At 41.9% G+C, this 15,640-nt stretch overlaps 1 protein-coding gene across 2 annotated transcripts; it reads left to right on the forward strand.

Annotated features, from left to right (window-relative positions):
* Nucleotides 1–1,643: 1,643 nt before the first annotated feature.
* On the forward strand, nt 1,644–4,672 carry LOC139370837 (putative nuclease HARBI1). 2 transcript variants are annotated; one of them, XM_071110649.1, is made up of 8 exons: nt 1,644–1,710; nt 1,798–1,974; nt 2,065–2,126; nt 2,209–2,295; nt 2,383–2,666; nt 2,746–3,435; nt 3,717–3,828; nt 3,923–4,672. In XM_071110649.1, the coding sequence occupies exons 1-5, from the start codon at nt 1,647–1,649 to the stop codon at nt 2,473–2,475; spliced, it is 483 nt and encodes a 160-aa protein (XP_070966750.1). In that variant the 5' UTR covers nt 1,644–1,646; the 3' UTR covers nt 2,476–2,666; nt 2,746–3,435; nt 3,717–3,828; nt 3,923–4,672. The 2 variants fall into 2 exon arrangements, with proteins under 2 accessions (XP_070966750.1, XP_070966749.1); XM_071110648.1 differs by lacking the exons at nt 1,644–1,710; nt 1,798–1,974; nt 2,065–2,126; nt 2,209–2,295; nt 2,383–2,666 and adding an exon at nt 3,505–3,620 and having other exon boundaries at nt 2,836–3,435.
* Nucleotides 4,673–15,640: the final 10,968 nt, after the last annotated feature.

A 15,640-nucleotide genomic window follows, 5' to 3' on the forward strand; every position in this document is an offset into this window, starting at 1 on the left:
GGATTTCTTTATTATTTAATTCAGTTAAATGTTTTAAGGACAAAATTAGATGTATTTAAGTCATTTTCTTGTTGTAGTGGGGACAGCAACATTAGTAATGTTTTTAGATATTTTTTATTTTTATGCTTTGCTCACATAATATAATTTTAAAGTATACATTAAGGTATCTGTAATAGAATAAATGTGTCAAACGAATGTAGAAATTAATAAAAGCATTTCTATAGCTTCCAAAATATTTTTTTACTACGTGGGGGAGTGCCAAGATGGAGGCATGGTGGCTTCAACTCAGCACCCCTATATAATATATAATACCCCTATATAATATATTGGAGGTAAGTGGCATGGCATTTTGGCAACTTAGAAAAAAACAACTTTATAGGATTTGTGCATGTTGTCATAGAGATAGATAGAGGACTCATATGGATATAGTTTCAGCTTGGACATTTGCCATTGAGGGCTTCCACCATTTAAAGGTAGTCAACTGGGTAGGGATTCCTATGAATTGGGAGCAATCAGCCAATGAAGAAGAAAATGGACTACTTTAAAATGGAGATTGCCCATGGTATCACAGACACTATAATGGCACAGAAACAAAGATGAGTCCTCTATCTATCTCTATTGCCTGTTGTGTATCTGCCCTCTCATTGGCTAGAATGATCCCACCTGATCTTGCCTCCTGCCTGTCTTCCATCTGAGGCGGTGTATTTGCATTGTTAGAGTGGTAACTTGACTATCTTATCAATATAATAGAGTACCACAGTATGTCATAATACCCATAAAACCTAGCTGTCAAACAAAGAAATGGTTCCAATTGTTTTTCCACCATTCATTTTTTCCATGGGGATTTTATAAATACTTAAAATAAGGGCTGTGTTTCGTGTAGGCTTACCCTGGCGTGATGTTTTTGAGAACCGTGTAAATCTCTCTCGGACCAGGGGCCTGTTGCACAAAAGTAGAATTAAGACATCCGGGATAAATGACTCAGCTGAGCTCAATGAAGCCAAAACATGTGCGTCCAGGCTTAATTGGTTGCACAAAGACCAAGCCAGGATGAGCAGACACGGATTCATTAAGCCAGGTGAAACCAATCCTGGATAGGTGCGCGCTCACGGCTCACTCAAATAGACCCCGCCACAGATCACAGATTAATTGATTTACCATGGCAACTAGAGCCGCGTACTTTTCCCAGTCGGAAGCACAAATCCTCATGGAGGCATACGAGGAGGTAAAAGATATAATTAAGAAGAAAGGCAACACCGCCACAGTGATAAAGCAAAGAGAAAAAGCGTGGCAAAGTATTGCAGACCGCCTGAATGCGTAAGTAGTGCACAATTACACACTCACCGCTCCGCTGAAACATCACAATTACAATTCAAATATTTAATTCACATCTCCAAAAATGCAGTTGTACTGTAATTATGAAACGGTTAATTTTTTTTATTGAAATGCACTGCAGATATGAGTGAAATTGTGTAAAGTAACTCCATCACACTGTATAAAGCTATGATAAAATTTTTGATATTTTTACTGAAAACAAGACAAAAATACCAAGTAATTTTTTGCAGTGTGACTCCATTAAGTGTGTGTGTGTGTGTGTGTGTGTGTGTGTGTGTGTGTGTGTGTGTGTGTGTGTGTGTAGATTAAACATGAACGGGCCAAAACGGACATGGCAGCAGGTCAAAATCAAATACAAGAACATTCTGCAGAATGGTATGGTCCCTGACTAATATTTAACAAAGCACAAGCATATATTGTACCCAGAAGGTGCCTGCTCACACATTGTCTGTACTGTTTTAGCAGTGAAAAAGAATACCCACAGACAAGGCACGGGTGGTGGGTCACCAAAGGCTGACCTTACCCCAGCAGAGGACATGGCCTTGGAGCTAAATAAAGGCAGGCCCGTCTTAGAGGGGATCCCTGGGGGGAAAGAGACGAGCATAGGTTCCTCCCAAGATGCCACCCGCTTCATTCAAGGTATGTCCTTCCATCTCTACATGGGATACAACCACATTCATATTGAATCAATTTGGACTGTCTGACTTTGGTTTACCTATTGCCTTGCAGTGTCTGGCAGCACTGTGTTCCTGTTAGAGCCACCAGCACAAGCACCAGACGATGCTGATCCAGTGAGTACTCCATCAAAGGCATACTGTAGGCCTGGCATGTCTTGTCTACTAGCTTCAATATGAATCCGATTAAATGTGATAGGGTGAAGGCCCCAGTGCAGCAGCAACAGCACATGATGGAGACGATGATGAGGAGGAGACCATCTCTCTGGATTCCAGAAGGCATGAGGTATCATGTTAAGACTGTGAAAGTACTATTTACTCTACAATGGTGAGGAGTCCTCATCAAAATCAAAAAATCTAATTTCTTTTACAGGACCCAGATGCTATACAGTGGGAAAACCAGCCTGGCAACATAGTGCGTATTAATAAAAGGACACCACATCCTGCCAAATTCCAGCTGCGCTAATTGTATTGTGTTCACAGAGCTCACAAGCTATCAGAAAGTTGTATGGCAACCACCTCCGGTGCCAAATAGAACTGGCAGACATAGACATTCAGTACAAGAAGAAAAAGATGGAAAATCTTGCACTGGAGTTCGAAATAAAAAAGAGGACAATTAGGAAACTGGACCTTGAAATAAAAAAACTTGAGAGGGAGGTGAGATATGCCTTCAATGTACACTGTATGCTAACTGTAACACAAATGTATTAATCATTATTTTTCTTTCCTCCCCCAGCTCCAAGAAGATGACACAGCTCAAAATAAAAATTAGGTATATTCTCGTAAAGTCAAGTGAGCCATGACATATGAGCTCTTATTGTGAGCACACAGGACGGTGGCATCTTTCTAAGGTTTTTTTTATTTTCCCAGCAATCAGTACAACCAAGTCATCGTTATAAGGCATCGCCCTCTTTTGCCCACCCCCCCCAGCACCAGGTGTGGCCACTAGCCTATATGAAGGCCCAAAATTGTGTGTTCCTTTCTGCTCTGACAATGGCATGCCCATTCGTGCGAGATGTGGTGGATGAAGAAGCACTTGTGCTGAGGAGAGCCTTCAGGTGAGAAAGGGTCTTCAGGGACCGGTTGGACCCACTGGCCTTCCCTGATGACCATCTATATGAAAGATACAGGTTTTCTGCAGATGGCATCAGGTATCTATGCAGACTACTGGGTCCCAGGATTAAGCACCGCACTGCACGGAGCCATGCACTGAGTGTGGAGCAAATGGTTTGTGTGGCCTTGCGCTTTTTTGCTAGTGGAGCCTTCCTGTACTCAGTGGGGGATGCAGAACAGCTGAACAAGGCCACAATTTGCCGCACAATAAGGAGTGTGTGTCTGGCTATCAAAGCATTAGCAGATGTCTTCATCTCCTTCCCTGGCCACAGAAGACTCTGTGACATCAAAGAGGAGTTCTATAGGATTGCAGGTAAGAGGATCTACAAATTACAGGACAACTGTTAACACATAGTAGGATACTCATTACTTTGTGTGACAGGTTTCCCCAATGTCATTGGTGCAGTGGACTGCACACACATAAGGATAAAAGCCCCCTCAGGTGCCCATGAGGCCGATTTTGTGAATAGGAAATCCTTTCACAGCATTAATGTTCAGGTGAACATAACTTTTTGATATTGTCCATTGACGAACACTCTGCATTGCCAGTGATGTGCATTGATTGGTGTAATATTCCTCATCTTATGATTTCAGATGGTCTGCAATGCTGACTGTGTGATCAGCAATGTTGTGGCAAAATGGCCTGGCTCAGTCCATGACTCCAGAATCTTTCGGGCCTCTGAAATCTATCAGTGCCTATCACAAGGTAAGCCACACAACCCCTATTTATAACCATCATGGCTGTGTCAAGAATATCACTGTGTTTATGAGGTAGTAATGATGAGATTTTGTGTTGACAGGTGAATTCTCTGGTGTGTTGCTGGGAGACAGGGGGTATGGCTGCCAGCCTTTTCTCCTGACACCTTTCACAGACCCCCAGGAAGCACAGCAGGCCTACAACCATGCCCATGCCAGGACCAGGGCCAGAGTTGAAATGACCTTTGGCCTCCTGAAGGCACGCTTTCACTGCCTTCACAAATTAAGGGTCAGCCCTGTTAGGGCATGTGATATTACTGTGGCTTGTGCTGTCCTTCACAATGTGGCCTGCCTGAGGAAGGAGAGGGCCCCCAGAGTGCCACCAGCCATGGACTGGGACAATCCGGCAATCTTCCCTGATGACGACAGTGGTCGGCTGCTGAGGGACCAATATGTGTTGAATTATTTTAGTTAGTATGTGTGCTTTCAATTTTGGTTAAATATGTCCTGCGGTGGCAGAGGAATTTGGGTTTTTTTGGGTTCGTTTTTTGACGAATTTGGCCTCTTATGATGTTTGTGCGGTATACTGTGTGTAATACAAGGCTGCAGGGAGGCTACTGCATCCATTCATTTGTCTGTTCAGTTGATGTGTATGGATTTGTCCTGCATTTATTTTAGTGTGCAGACATGCAGGGTGTGTTATACACATTCAAAGGTCTGTATATGTATCATTTTGTATAATATGCTTAGATTCTGTGCTTTCCATCTTGTAGAGTCACTGTGACTTCAGTTTTGAAAGGAGCTGATGGTTTACCTGCTTTGTTTTGTCCTTATTCAATAAAGGAACATAATGTTACACATTGTGTTTTTATATTCATATGGAATGTGTATTTGTTTATATGACAGAGTACTAGGGCCACACTGAAGAAAAAGGATAAAGTCATAAATTTATGAGGCTGGTTCTTTCTGCAGAAAAGCTACATATTGTTTTTACAGTTTTGATACTTATGACAATGTGATACTTAATATTCTGGCACATCAGCATGTCTTTGTTTATGAAACCATACTGAAGTACAATTTCACGAAATGCCCCACATCTGTCATTTTAACAACTGTCCTCCTTTAAAACAACTGGTTACAATATTATGACTTGTGTTTTTTTCCCCTCTGTGGCCCTAATATTCTAGCATTTTATATATAGCCTTATAGTCTATGGGAAACTGTAAATTATCTAATGATAGCAACATCATCTAAAAATCATTTTTTATCCAAAATCATTGAAATTAATGATCACAAACGTTTAAATAACAGTGGGTCTAGTTATATGTGATAACAATGTATAGTGAGCAGTGAAATAACTATTGGTTTCCATTTGTGGTGACTGCTGACTGACATTAGGGATGAGATTAAATAGATCCTGGAATTTAGCCTGGTCTGGAGCAGGCTAGCTCCACAGAATAAATCTCCATGGTAATTTATACCATAACATATCCTCCTGCCCCCTATCCATCTTTAGTGCAACCGGATTACGGATCAATTGAGCCAGGATCACCAAGATATCCTGGCTTAATCCCTTATCCTAGTTTTGTGCAACAGGCCCCAGGTCACTTATCAGTATATTTTCCTGTATTTACCCCACAAAAAATGATATGCTAATTAGCTGCTAATGTGGCTGTCATAAAGAACTACAAATGCCAGGATGATCTGGATGAGACTGCCCAATCGAGGCAAAGGTAAGAATCTCTGGATGAACTATCTAATGTTAGCTAAATTTTGTAATAAATAAATTGGCTACATATCTTTAAATGGACAATTCTGTGAACTGTCTTGTGCAAGTTTTAAATTGACACGTTACCTGTTAGCAAAAGTGTCAGATAGAGATGATGTGCAGGAGCTTGCAGGGATTTGTAGTCTTGCGTGATGTCTACTTTGATGCTAATTAGCATTTTAGAATCTGAGAGTAAATAAAGCCAAATATATTGATAAAAGTAACCTTGTCTGAGAGAATTTTACATGGTTATCAAAACATCTCGTCAGGGTAAGCCTACACGAAACACAGCCTTTTTTTTTAGAGTTTCTAAAATTCCCTATGGGAAGAAATGAATGGTGGAAAAGTGATTGGAACCTTTTCCCTGTTTGACCTCTACTTTTTATGGGTATTAAGACACCTCCAAAGTGATGCTCTTTGCTAAAATCCTGCCACTTTGATACAGCTACAGCCGAAGTGACTTGTCGTGGGAGGTTAGGAGGATCGTCACTAGTTATTACAGCCACAAAGTCATAATTTTGGCTAAACCCCTCCAATTTCTACAGTTTATCTTCTTCAAATCTGATTATAAACATAACCACACTGCTAACCTTATGCCTAACCAAAAAGCTAATTGTTGTTTTCATGAATTTGTATGATAGAGACAATTTTGTGACAACAGGTTAGAGAGCATTTTCCCTAACCCATTTCCTACTTTATTTATTTTATTTAACCTTTATTTAACTATGCAAGCCACTTAAGAACAAATTCTTATTTACAATGACGGCCTGCACCGGCCTAATTCTCCTAGCCTACTACGTTAATTCTCATAATCTGTTATGGAAAAGTAATGTCCAGTCTAGGTTTTTAAGGAATCTCAAATGCAAGCGGCTGAGGTTTTTCTCCTCGATTTATTGGAGGTTGTGACTAGATGGAATACAGCTACGACTGGAAGTGTATTTTGGTAGCAGATTAGGAAAGCAATTTAACTAATCCGAACTATTTTCCTAACCTTAACCTCCTTCTCCTAACCTGCAATGTTAATAATCCTGACCTGCTGCATAAATTCTCCCAACCTACTACGAAAAAGTAACTTCCGCTCGTAACTGTATTCCACCTAGTCAGAAACATTATTGGACGCATTCGTCCATGATTGAATGAAACCTTGATTAGTGCTACCCGGAATCCTTGGGACTTCCTTACCCTAACCTTAACCATAATCCTTACATAACCCCAACCTTAAAGGTAGACTCAGCTAAATATAGCACCACATATATTGAGATGAGCAAGATGCAAGACTTCGCTCTCACACAGCCACACACAGCATCTATCTGCGCATGTTTAATATAACACACATACATTAATTATTAATTTCGGTTGCCTATCCTGATGTGAAGTTTGTTCCATAGAAAGTATTTGACTCTGATGTGTGCCACAGAAAGTATTTGACTCTAGCGACAAAATTAAGGAAATTAGAAGTAGGGGTAGAATTTCGGTAGGCAAGACAATCGTAGGCAGGATAGGCAACCGAAATTCTTAATTAATGTATGAGTGTTATATTAAACATAGAGGGAGTAAAATGTAGGCAAGCAATAAACATTTTAGAACAACTACTAGTCGAATAAGACATTGGAGAGATGACGAATTTTGTCAAAGAGATTTATTTATGGACTAATACACTTGAAACAAATAGCCAAACCGAAAACTGCAGACATTACGAGTGCCTCCCCGCGATCAAACCGACATTAAAAAATATTATAAAACGCATCCTAATGTGATCAGAAATCTCAACTAGCAAGCAAGTCGTAGCAATGAACAATTGAGTGCGTGCGCATTCACGCGAGAGGGGGGGGGGGGGAATTCTGGTATGGGTGAGCTTTTCGGCACAGCCCCGGGGACATCCCAAGTTTAGACTTAGAATACAATAGAATGCTTATCTTATTTCATTAGCTGTAAACTTCGTATGCGTTTCCAACGGAGGAAAATATACTGTACTGTATAACTCCACTGTTACAACCTGGGAAATACCATGCAGCAGTTGTAGGATAACAGCGGTGATATAGGCTATAGTTCAAATCAAGTTGTATTGGTCACACACATGGTTAGCATATGTTATAGCGAGTGTAGCGAAATGCTTGTGCTTCTAGTTCCGACAGTGCAGCCATATTTAACAAGTAATCGAACAATTCCACAACTACCTAATACACACACATCTAAGTAAAGGAATGGAACAATAATATATACATATAAATATATGGATGAGCAATGAACGAGCGGCATAGGCAAGATGCAATAGATGGTATAAAATACAGTATATACATATGAGATGAGTAATGCAAGATATGTAAACATTATTAAAGTGACTGGTGATCCATTTATTAAAGTGGCCAATGGTTTCAAGTCTGTATGTAGGCAGCAGCCTCTCTGTGTTAGTGATGGCTGTTTAACAGTCTGATGGCCTTGATGTTGTTTTTCAGGCTCTTGGTCTCAGCTTTGATGCACCTGTACTAACCTCACCTTCTGGATGGTAGCGGGGTGAACAGGCAGTGGCTCGGGTGGCTGTTGTCCATGATGATCTTTTTGGCTTTCCTGTGACATCGGGGCTATAGGTGTTCTGGAGGGCAGGTATTTTGCCCCCGGCGATGCGTTGTGCAGACCGCACCACCCTCTGGAGAGCCCTGTGGTTGTGGGCGGTACAATTGCAGTACCAGACTGTGATACAGCCCGACAGGATGCTCTTAATTGTGGATCTGTAAAAGTTAACTTAATTATTGATTAATGTCTTCTGAAAATAACAGGTGCTCAGATGTACACTCTCAGTAAATAATTAATTCAGTACGAGTGTCACTCCAGGGTTCTCTTGTGAATCTCTTTTATGAGCCACCACCCATCCTTGACCTTGAAGTGGTGTCAGTTAGATGTCACTGTAAGGCCATAGACGAAATTGGCTCCTTACCCTGTAAGCAGTTTATGGACAAGGTATGACCGCAATCCATGCTTTGGTTTATTTTCCCTGGCACTGCGATTTGTGCCACAAATGTTAAAACGTTAGCATGTGGAAACGGTGCCAGAGAACTAAACCAACGCATGAATTGCTGTCATACCATGTCCATAGACAGTTTACAGAGTAAGGAAGCAATGTCGTTTGGGTAAACTATCCATTTAAGCAAAACAACACATCTCAGCATTTGTGTGCATTTAACAATTAGGAAAATAAGAAAAACGTTTTTAATTAGCATGTCTAAGTGCACCAATCCCTTAAACTAAATCAAGTCTTTCAAGTGCAAGAGAAACTACAGACGTAAATCTTTTCGAAAGGGAGACAGATGGAGAGGCCGTCGGTCTCGCTGAATGCGCCCAACTTGAGTGTCGGTGAAAGGGTGCTGATAGAGGGGCCCGCTCCCCTCCTACTTTGAAAAAAATATATTGGGTCTGTTGTCATGGAAATCGAAGGACACTTAGATGGATTCGACAAAGATGGGGGTTCAAAGGAACAAAAGCCAAAGTGTAATTTTCCTAAAGGCGTCAGAAACAATTAAAGGGAATATTCATCGTGAGTCCCTCATTTGAAGACCGCGCTTCTCTTGGCACACCAGCAACCGAATATCCACAAAGTGCATTTTTTCAAAATGGTTACTTTCCGTGAAGAACATAATTTTACACCGAAACAGACACACACACATGCAACACATTTGAGGAGTTGTGGGGCTTGGGATACGCAGTCCTGAGTGCGCACCAGAGTGGAACAACAGCCTTTGCGCTTGGGAGTAGGCTACCTACCGAGATGGCCAACAAGGGGACTCAACTTCAGAGCCTGTCAAAAGTGTTTGTTCTGCTCAGCATAATGACAGTCAAGACCAATCCACTTGAGACGGGTAAGGAGATGGAAGGTCAATTTCAGATGTATTCCGTCGCGGATTCAGACACGTTTTTCCATTACAGTGACGCACTGCCTTGTGCGCGTATTTATTTGTTGCTCCTGGCTCTCTCATTGTGCCACTGTGCTTTTGTAAATAAAAACAGTTTGTCACTGTAATGAAGAATCAGTATAATATTAGTTACCTAAATAACCGTTGATTTGAAGTCTGTTTTCTGAAACAAGTTGCCATTCAAACAACCAGAAACCATTGGATGACCAAGGAGCCAAGGGATTACGCCCGCAGCTGAATGATACTTTGTCATGTGACAATTCTTAATTTGTGAAATAATAGTTTACACAGGGGTTTAAAGTAGTTTTAATTCAACTTGAATTCATGAAATATTTATTCATATTTTTGTTCACCTGTATTCCACAGAAATAGCCTACATACCTTTGACATTAAACTTAATGAACTTGTCATAAATCTATGCTTTTATCATGATCAACAACAGATAATCATTGAGAAAGAAACATCCGGAGTTGCGCCATGTCACCTTAGTTGTCTTTTCCCTACTGGACTTCATGCCAGTGAGAACTTACAGTAGTACCAGAGCTGTTTATTTCTTACCTGTAAAACGCTTTATTAGTGACTCAAGGATATACTGTTGTCCATGTAATTGGACAGTGCTTCTCTTGCGGGCAATGTGTTTATTTGGGTAGTGTTGTGAGACTGGTGATTTCCCACCAGCGGTGGCTTCCCAGTCCCCTTTCTTGGGGCACTCCGGTAGGTCAGCGCAGGAGGATCCAGTGGTTGCCTAGGGAAACAGAGCTTATAAACCCAGGAAGGGGTTGTAAATCTTCCCATTATCTGGCTCACTGTCCAGAGTGGGTGTGTGGAGTAGCATCAGTTGGCCCCCAGCCTTAGACCCTCACTGTGGCTTCCATGTATGTAAATGTATTACCACCATAGCCAAGAGGTCTGGATTTATACATGGCACAGTGGTAGTGCACTTGACCTGTAACTGTAGGGTTGCTGGTTCAGGTCCTGTTCTGGCTATTTGTTTATTCTAATCACCTGTAACAAACTCAGTTGTGTTTTAGTTTGTCATAGTTTTTAATATTATGCTCATAATTCAGTATCGGCCAGGGACTCAATGGGACTGTGGAGAAACAGAGAGAAAGTAGATTTTTGTTTACACATCACATCCTCACAGACAAGTAGTTTGCTCCTTTATTCTACTTACATGTATACATCTGTGGGTTTTCCTCCAGTCAACGTGGTGGACTTCTGTGGCCAGAACATCCAGGGCGATGGGATGATCGTCAACTCACACCAGGAGTCCAAGAAGTACTACTTTGTCACCATGGGAACGGACTGCCACCTCACCATGCAGGCCGCCTCCCCCAAGGACAAGGTGCCCACCACGAGCCACACCCCCTCCCTTTTGTGCTCACTATACACATGTATGCCCAATATCCCAAGTCGACTCCTGGCCCTTGTATAGATCTGGATAGGTATATGCAATATGATAATATTTCACCTTCACTTCTTACAGCTATCCACTCCTCTCAGTTCCAAAGCAAGGGTTAGGGGTGATAATACCAATATGTTTAACTTTATATTCCTTCCAATGTCCGTCAGCTAAACATTCCCCCACTCCTCCTCTCCCCCTGAAGGTCCAGTTCCACTTCCGCTTCTTCCTGGTCTACAGCCTGCTTCGTTTAGCTCCCCAAAGTCCATCCCCCCTCTTCCCTGAGTCCCCTGAGTCGACTCCAATGGTGGAGCAAGGGGACCCATGTCATGCGGGATCATACATTCAGTTCTATGACGGGCGGGACAAGAACTCGCCTCCTATTGGACCAACGCTGTGTGGGAAGAGCCCACCTCGCCCGGTGCTGTCCACAGGGAATCACCTGACCCTGCGTCTGGTGACCCAAGGTACCCTGCCTCGAGTGGATTTCGTGGGGGACTTCACCTCCTTCAGACTGGGTGAGACATGACGCCGGCCACCCAATCAGATTGAGCCCCCCAAAAATAAAACACTGTTCCAAAATGGGACATTATTTGTCTTTTTATCTAAACATGCAAACACCATCAGATAGAATTCATAGCAAGCAGGGAACTGGAATGATATTCAGATCAACTGGAATGACATTCACTCTCATGGGAAAAAATTACTAACTGAAACCCCAATAAGCGAAGAATATGACTGCATTGAGGCATGTCACTGTGCTTCTATGGCTATATACACCATGCCACTGCCTACTTCATTTGTTCATTTAGCAAACAAGACTGCTCATAATCTTGTGGCTTTATCACAGTCAACACAACTATATTTTAGCTTTAATTAGCTTTAAAAATGCAACATTTTCCTCTCTGCCCCATGACAAAATGTGTAGAATTGCAGAAAGTTAGCTATAAAACAACCAAAAATGTATCTCCGCCTCATGGCAAAATGTGTAGAATAGCATGGGATTAGCTATACAACTGCATTTTTTTTCTCTTTGCACATGGCAAACTGTGGAATTGCAGGATGGCCACAACAAAATTGTAGCCTACTCACGAGCTGTAGTTTGTGCAGTTCGTAACAAATCAAATGTACCATCTTGCTCTATCCATTTTCAGGTTTTAACCAATCAGCGTGCAGCAGTGAGCCTTACTTTCCATGTCGGAATGGGAAGTGTATCCCCATGAGTCTGGTGTGTGATGAAAAGGGCATTGATAACTGTGGGGACGGGAGTGACTTGGAGGATCACCTGCCCTCAGGGTGCAAAGGTCACTCAGGTACTCACCTGTTCAACAGGCCTTTAAAGGTGGTCTATGTGGCCCCCAACAAACTTCAGACTAAGTCTCGCTATTATTACACTATTACACAGTTTATACACTTTTAAAGGAGTGGGACAGTCCCTCTCCTCACATATTTGTTTATTTGTTAGGTCACAAGTAGAGAGGAAACAGGAGCTTGTGCTGAAAAAGGGTTAGGCCGGATCCGAACCCATACTGCAGCAGTAGACAGTATGTGCACCAGAAGCAGCAGCTTAGATCACTAGACCACCTTAAGCCACCCAATTTGTATTATTCTACCGTTCTTCTAAACTGTACTTTTTGTTACTGTTAATTGGAATGTGTTTTCAGTCACCTTACCTAGTAAAGAAAAGGTAAATAACACCTGTGTGATCTCCTCAGCAGGTCAGCTGGCCCCAGCCCAAGCCCCTCCCCCAGCAGTGACCCCACCCCCCCCTGTCTTAAACGTGCCCACTTTGCCCATGTCCACCAATAGGGACTGTGGCACTCCGGACGGCGTACCCCATCACGACTCAGTGACAGGTGTGTGACAACTGGTACAATGCAGGTTATTGTTTTCCTCTTTACCAACTAGGAGGTTGTTATTATAAAATGATCAGTTCCCGATGTCTTACCTGGTATGGTAAAGGTTTATAGAATAAATAGCTCAACTCAAACTGCTTTACTTGTACAACTGTATATAGTGCATTCAGAAAGTATTCAGACCCCTTGACTTTTTCCACATTTAGTTATGTTAGACCCTTATTCTAAAATGGATGAAATTGTTTTTTTTTTTCACTCATCAATCTACACATAATACCCCATAATGACAAAGCAAAAACTGTTGGGAAAAAAACAACTAAATATCACATTTACAGTACCAGTCAAGTTTGGACACACCTACTCATTCAAGGGTTTTTCTTTATTTTTACTATTTTCGACATAGAATAAGACAAAACTATGAAATAACACATGGAATCATGAAGTATCCAAACAAGGGTTAAACAAATCTACATTTATTTGAGATTCTTCAAAGTAGCCACCGTTTGACTTGATGACAGCTTTGCACACCCTTGTCATTCTCTCAACTAGCTTCACCTGGAGTGCTTTTCCAACAGTCTTGAAGGAATTCCCACATATGCTGAGCACTTGTTGGCTGCTTTTCCTTCACTGCGGTCTAACTAATCCAAAATCATCTCAATTGGGTTGAGGTTGGGTGATTGTGGAGGCCAGGTCATCTGATGCAGCACTCCATCACTCTCCTTCCTGGTCAAATAGCCCTTACACAGTCTGGAGGTGCTCAAACCAAATGGGATGGCGTATCGCTGCAGAATGCTGTGGTAGCCATGCTGGTTAAGTGTGCCTTGAATTCAAAATAAATCACTGACAGTTTCACCAGCAAGCACCATCACACCACCTCCTCTGTGCTTTACGGTGGGAACCACACATGTGGAGATCATCCGTTCACCTACTTCAACTCTGCGGTTGAACCAAAAATATGAATTAGATCATGAAGGCCTGATTCACGCAGTCTCCTCTGAACAGTTGATGTTGAGATGTCTGTTACTTGATCTTTGTGAAGCATGTTAACTCTAATGAACTTATCCTCTGCAGCAGAGGTAACTACGGGTCTTCCTTTCCTGTGGCAGTCCTTGTGAGAGACAGTTTCATCATAGCTCTTGATGGTTTTTGCGACTGCACTTGAAGAAAGTGAAGAAAGACTGACATTCATGTCTTAAAGTAATGATGGGCTGTCATTTCTCTTTGCTTATTTGAGGTGTTCTTGCCATAATATGGACTTGGCCTTTTACCAAATAGGGCTATCTTCTGTATACCACCCCGACCTTGTCACAACACAACTGATTGGCTCAAACTCATTAAGAATCTAATAAAATCCACAAATTAAGTCAACAAGGCACACCTGTTAATTGAAATGCATTCCAGGTGACTACCTCATGAAGCTGGTTGAGAGAATGCCAAGATTGTGCAAGAATCTACAATATGTGTTGATTTGTTTATCACCTTTTTGGTTACTAAATGATTCCATATGTGTTATTTCATAGTTTTTATGTCTTTACTATTATTCTATAATGTAGAAAATAGTAAAAATAAAAAACTTTTGAATTAGTAGGTGTGTCAACGTTTGACTGGTACTGTACATACGTATTCAGACCCTTTACTCAGTACTTTGTTGAAGCACCTTGGCAGCGATTACAGCCTGAAGTCTTCTTGGGTGTTATGCTACAAGCTTGGCACACCTGTATTTGGGGACTTTCTCTCATTCTTCTCTACAGATCCTCTCAAGCTCTGTCAGGTTGGATGGGGAGCGTTGCTGCACAGCTTGGGTTCAAGTCTGGGCTCTAGTTGGGTCACTCATGGACATTCAGAGACTAGTCCTGAAGCCACTCATGCATTGTTTTGGCTGGCTGCTTAGGGTTGTTGTCCTGTTGGAAGGTGAACCTTCACCCCAATCTGAGGTCCTGAGTGCTCTGGAGCAGGTTTTCGTCAAGAATCTCTCTCTATACTTTGCTCCGTTCATTTTTCCCTCGATCCTGACTAGCCTCTCAGTCCCTTCCACTGAAAAACATCCACACAGCATGATGCTGCCACCACCATGCTTCACCGTAGGGAAGGTGCAAGGTTTCCTCCAGATGTGACGCTTGGCATTCAGGGCAAATATTTTAATCTTGGTTTCATCAGACCAGAGAATCTTGTTTCTCATGGTCTGATATTCCTTTAGGTGCCTTTCGGCAAACTCCAAGTGTGCTGTCATGTGCTTTTTTACTGAGGAGTGGCTTCCATCTGGCCACTCTGGCCACTCTACCATAAAAGCCTGATTGGTGGAGTGCTGCAGAGAAAAGGGAAGGGGTGTGAATACTTTCCCGAATGCACTGTATCTCAGTGGCTTTTTTTCAAAGATCCCTTATTTCTTAACTGCTGAGTAAGCCACAAAACTTGTGTAGGGGATGGGATATTGTTTGTGTCTGTAAACTCTATTTCAGCACAAAGTAACAGGAACCTAATTGGAATGCAAAGCACATCAATGACAGGGGGCATAAAACTAATTGGGATGCCCATAGCTCTTAATTTCCGCCTTACCGGTTGTAAACTAATAAACTGTGATGGATTCTCAGTGGTGAATATGACCCCTTTGAGTTCCCAGTCCCCATTGTTCCTTTTCTAATGACACTGGTACAAATAGATACTGAGGCTAGATGGCCTTTTTGTCTTTGCCAAGCCACCAGATGTCCAGCCAAGACCACAACCATTATTTTATTAATTCCAAGTCGTCTGGCGAAGGAGAGAAAGAAAATTGGCTGTGGAAATTGCCAGACATTTGTCTTGAATTGAAGGATGATTTGATCATCAAAGAATACAAGGAAATGTATTTACTGTGATTTGAAAACAAAGTATTTGGATGGTTTTACTTT

This window comes from Oncorhynchus clarkii, chromosome 17 (genome assembly GCF_045791955.1).
Source record: "Oncorhynchus clarkii lewisi isolate Uvic-CL-2024 chromosome 17, UVic_Ocla_1.0, whole genome shotgun sequence".
Taxonomy (NCBI): domain Eukaryota; kingdom Metazoa; phylum Chordata; class Actinopteri; order Salmoniformes; family Salmonidae; genus Oncorhynchus; species Oncorhynchus clarkii.

Coding starts and splice junctions, on each gene's coding strand:
- LOC139370837 (XM_071110648.1), top strand. CDS start 3,234: ATGGTTTGTGTGGCCTTGCGCTTTTTTGCTAGTGGAGCCTTCCTGTAC. Junction 3,621..3,716: donor TTCACAGCATTAATGTTCAG/GTGAACATAACT, acceptor TTATGATTTCAG/ATGGTCTGCAATGCTGACTG. Junction 3,829..3,922: donor CTATCAGTGCCTATCACAAG/GTAAGCCACACA, acceptor TTGTGTTGACAG/GTGAATTCTCTGGTGTGTTG.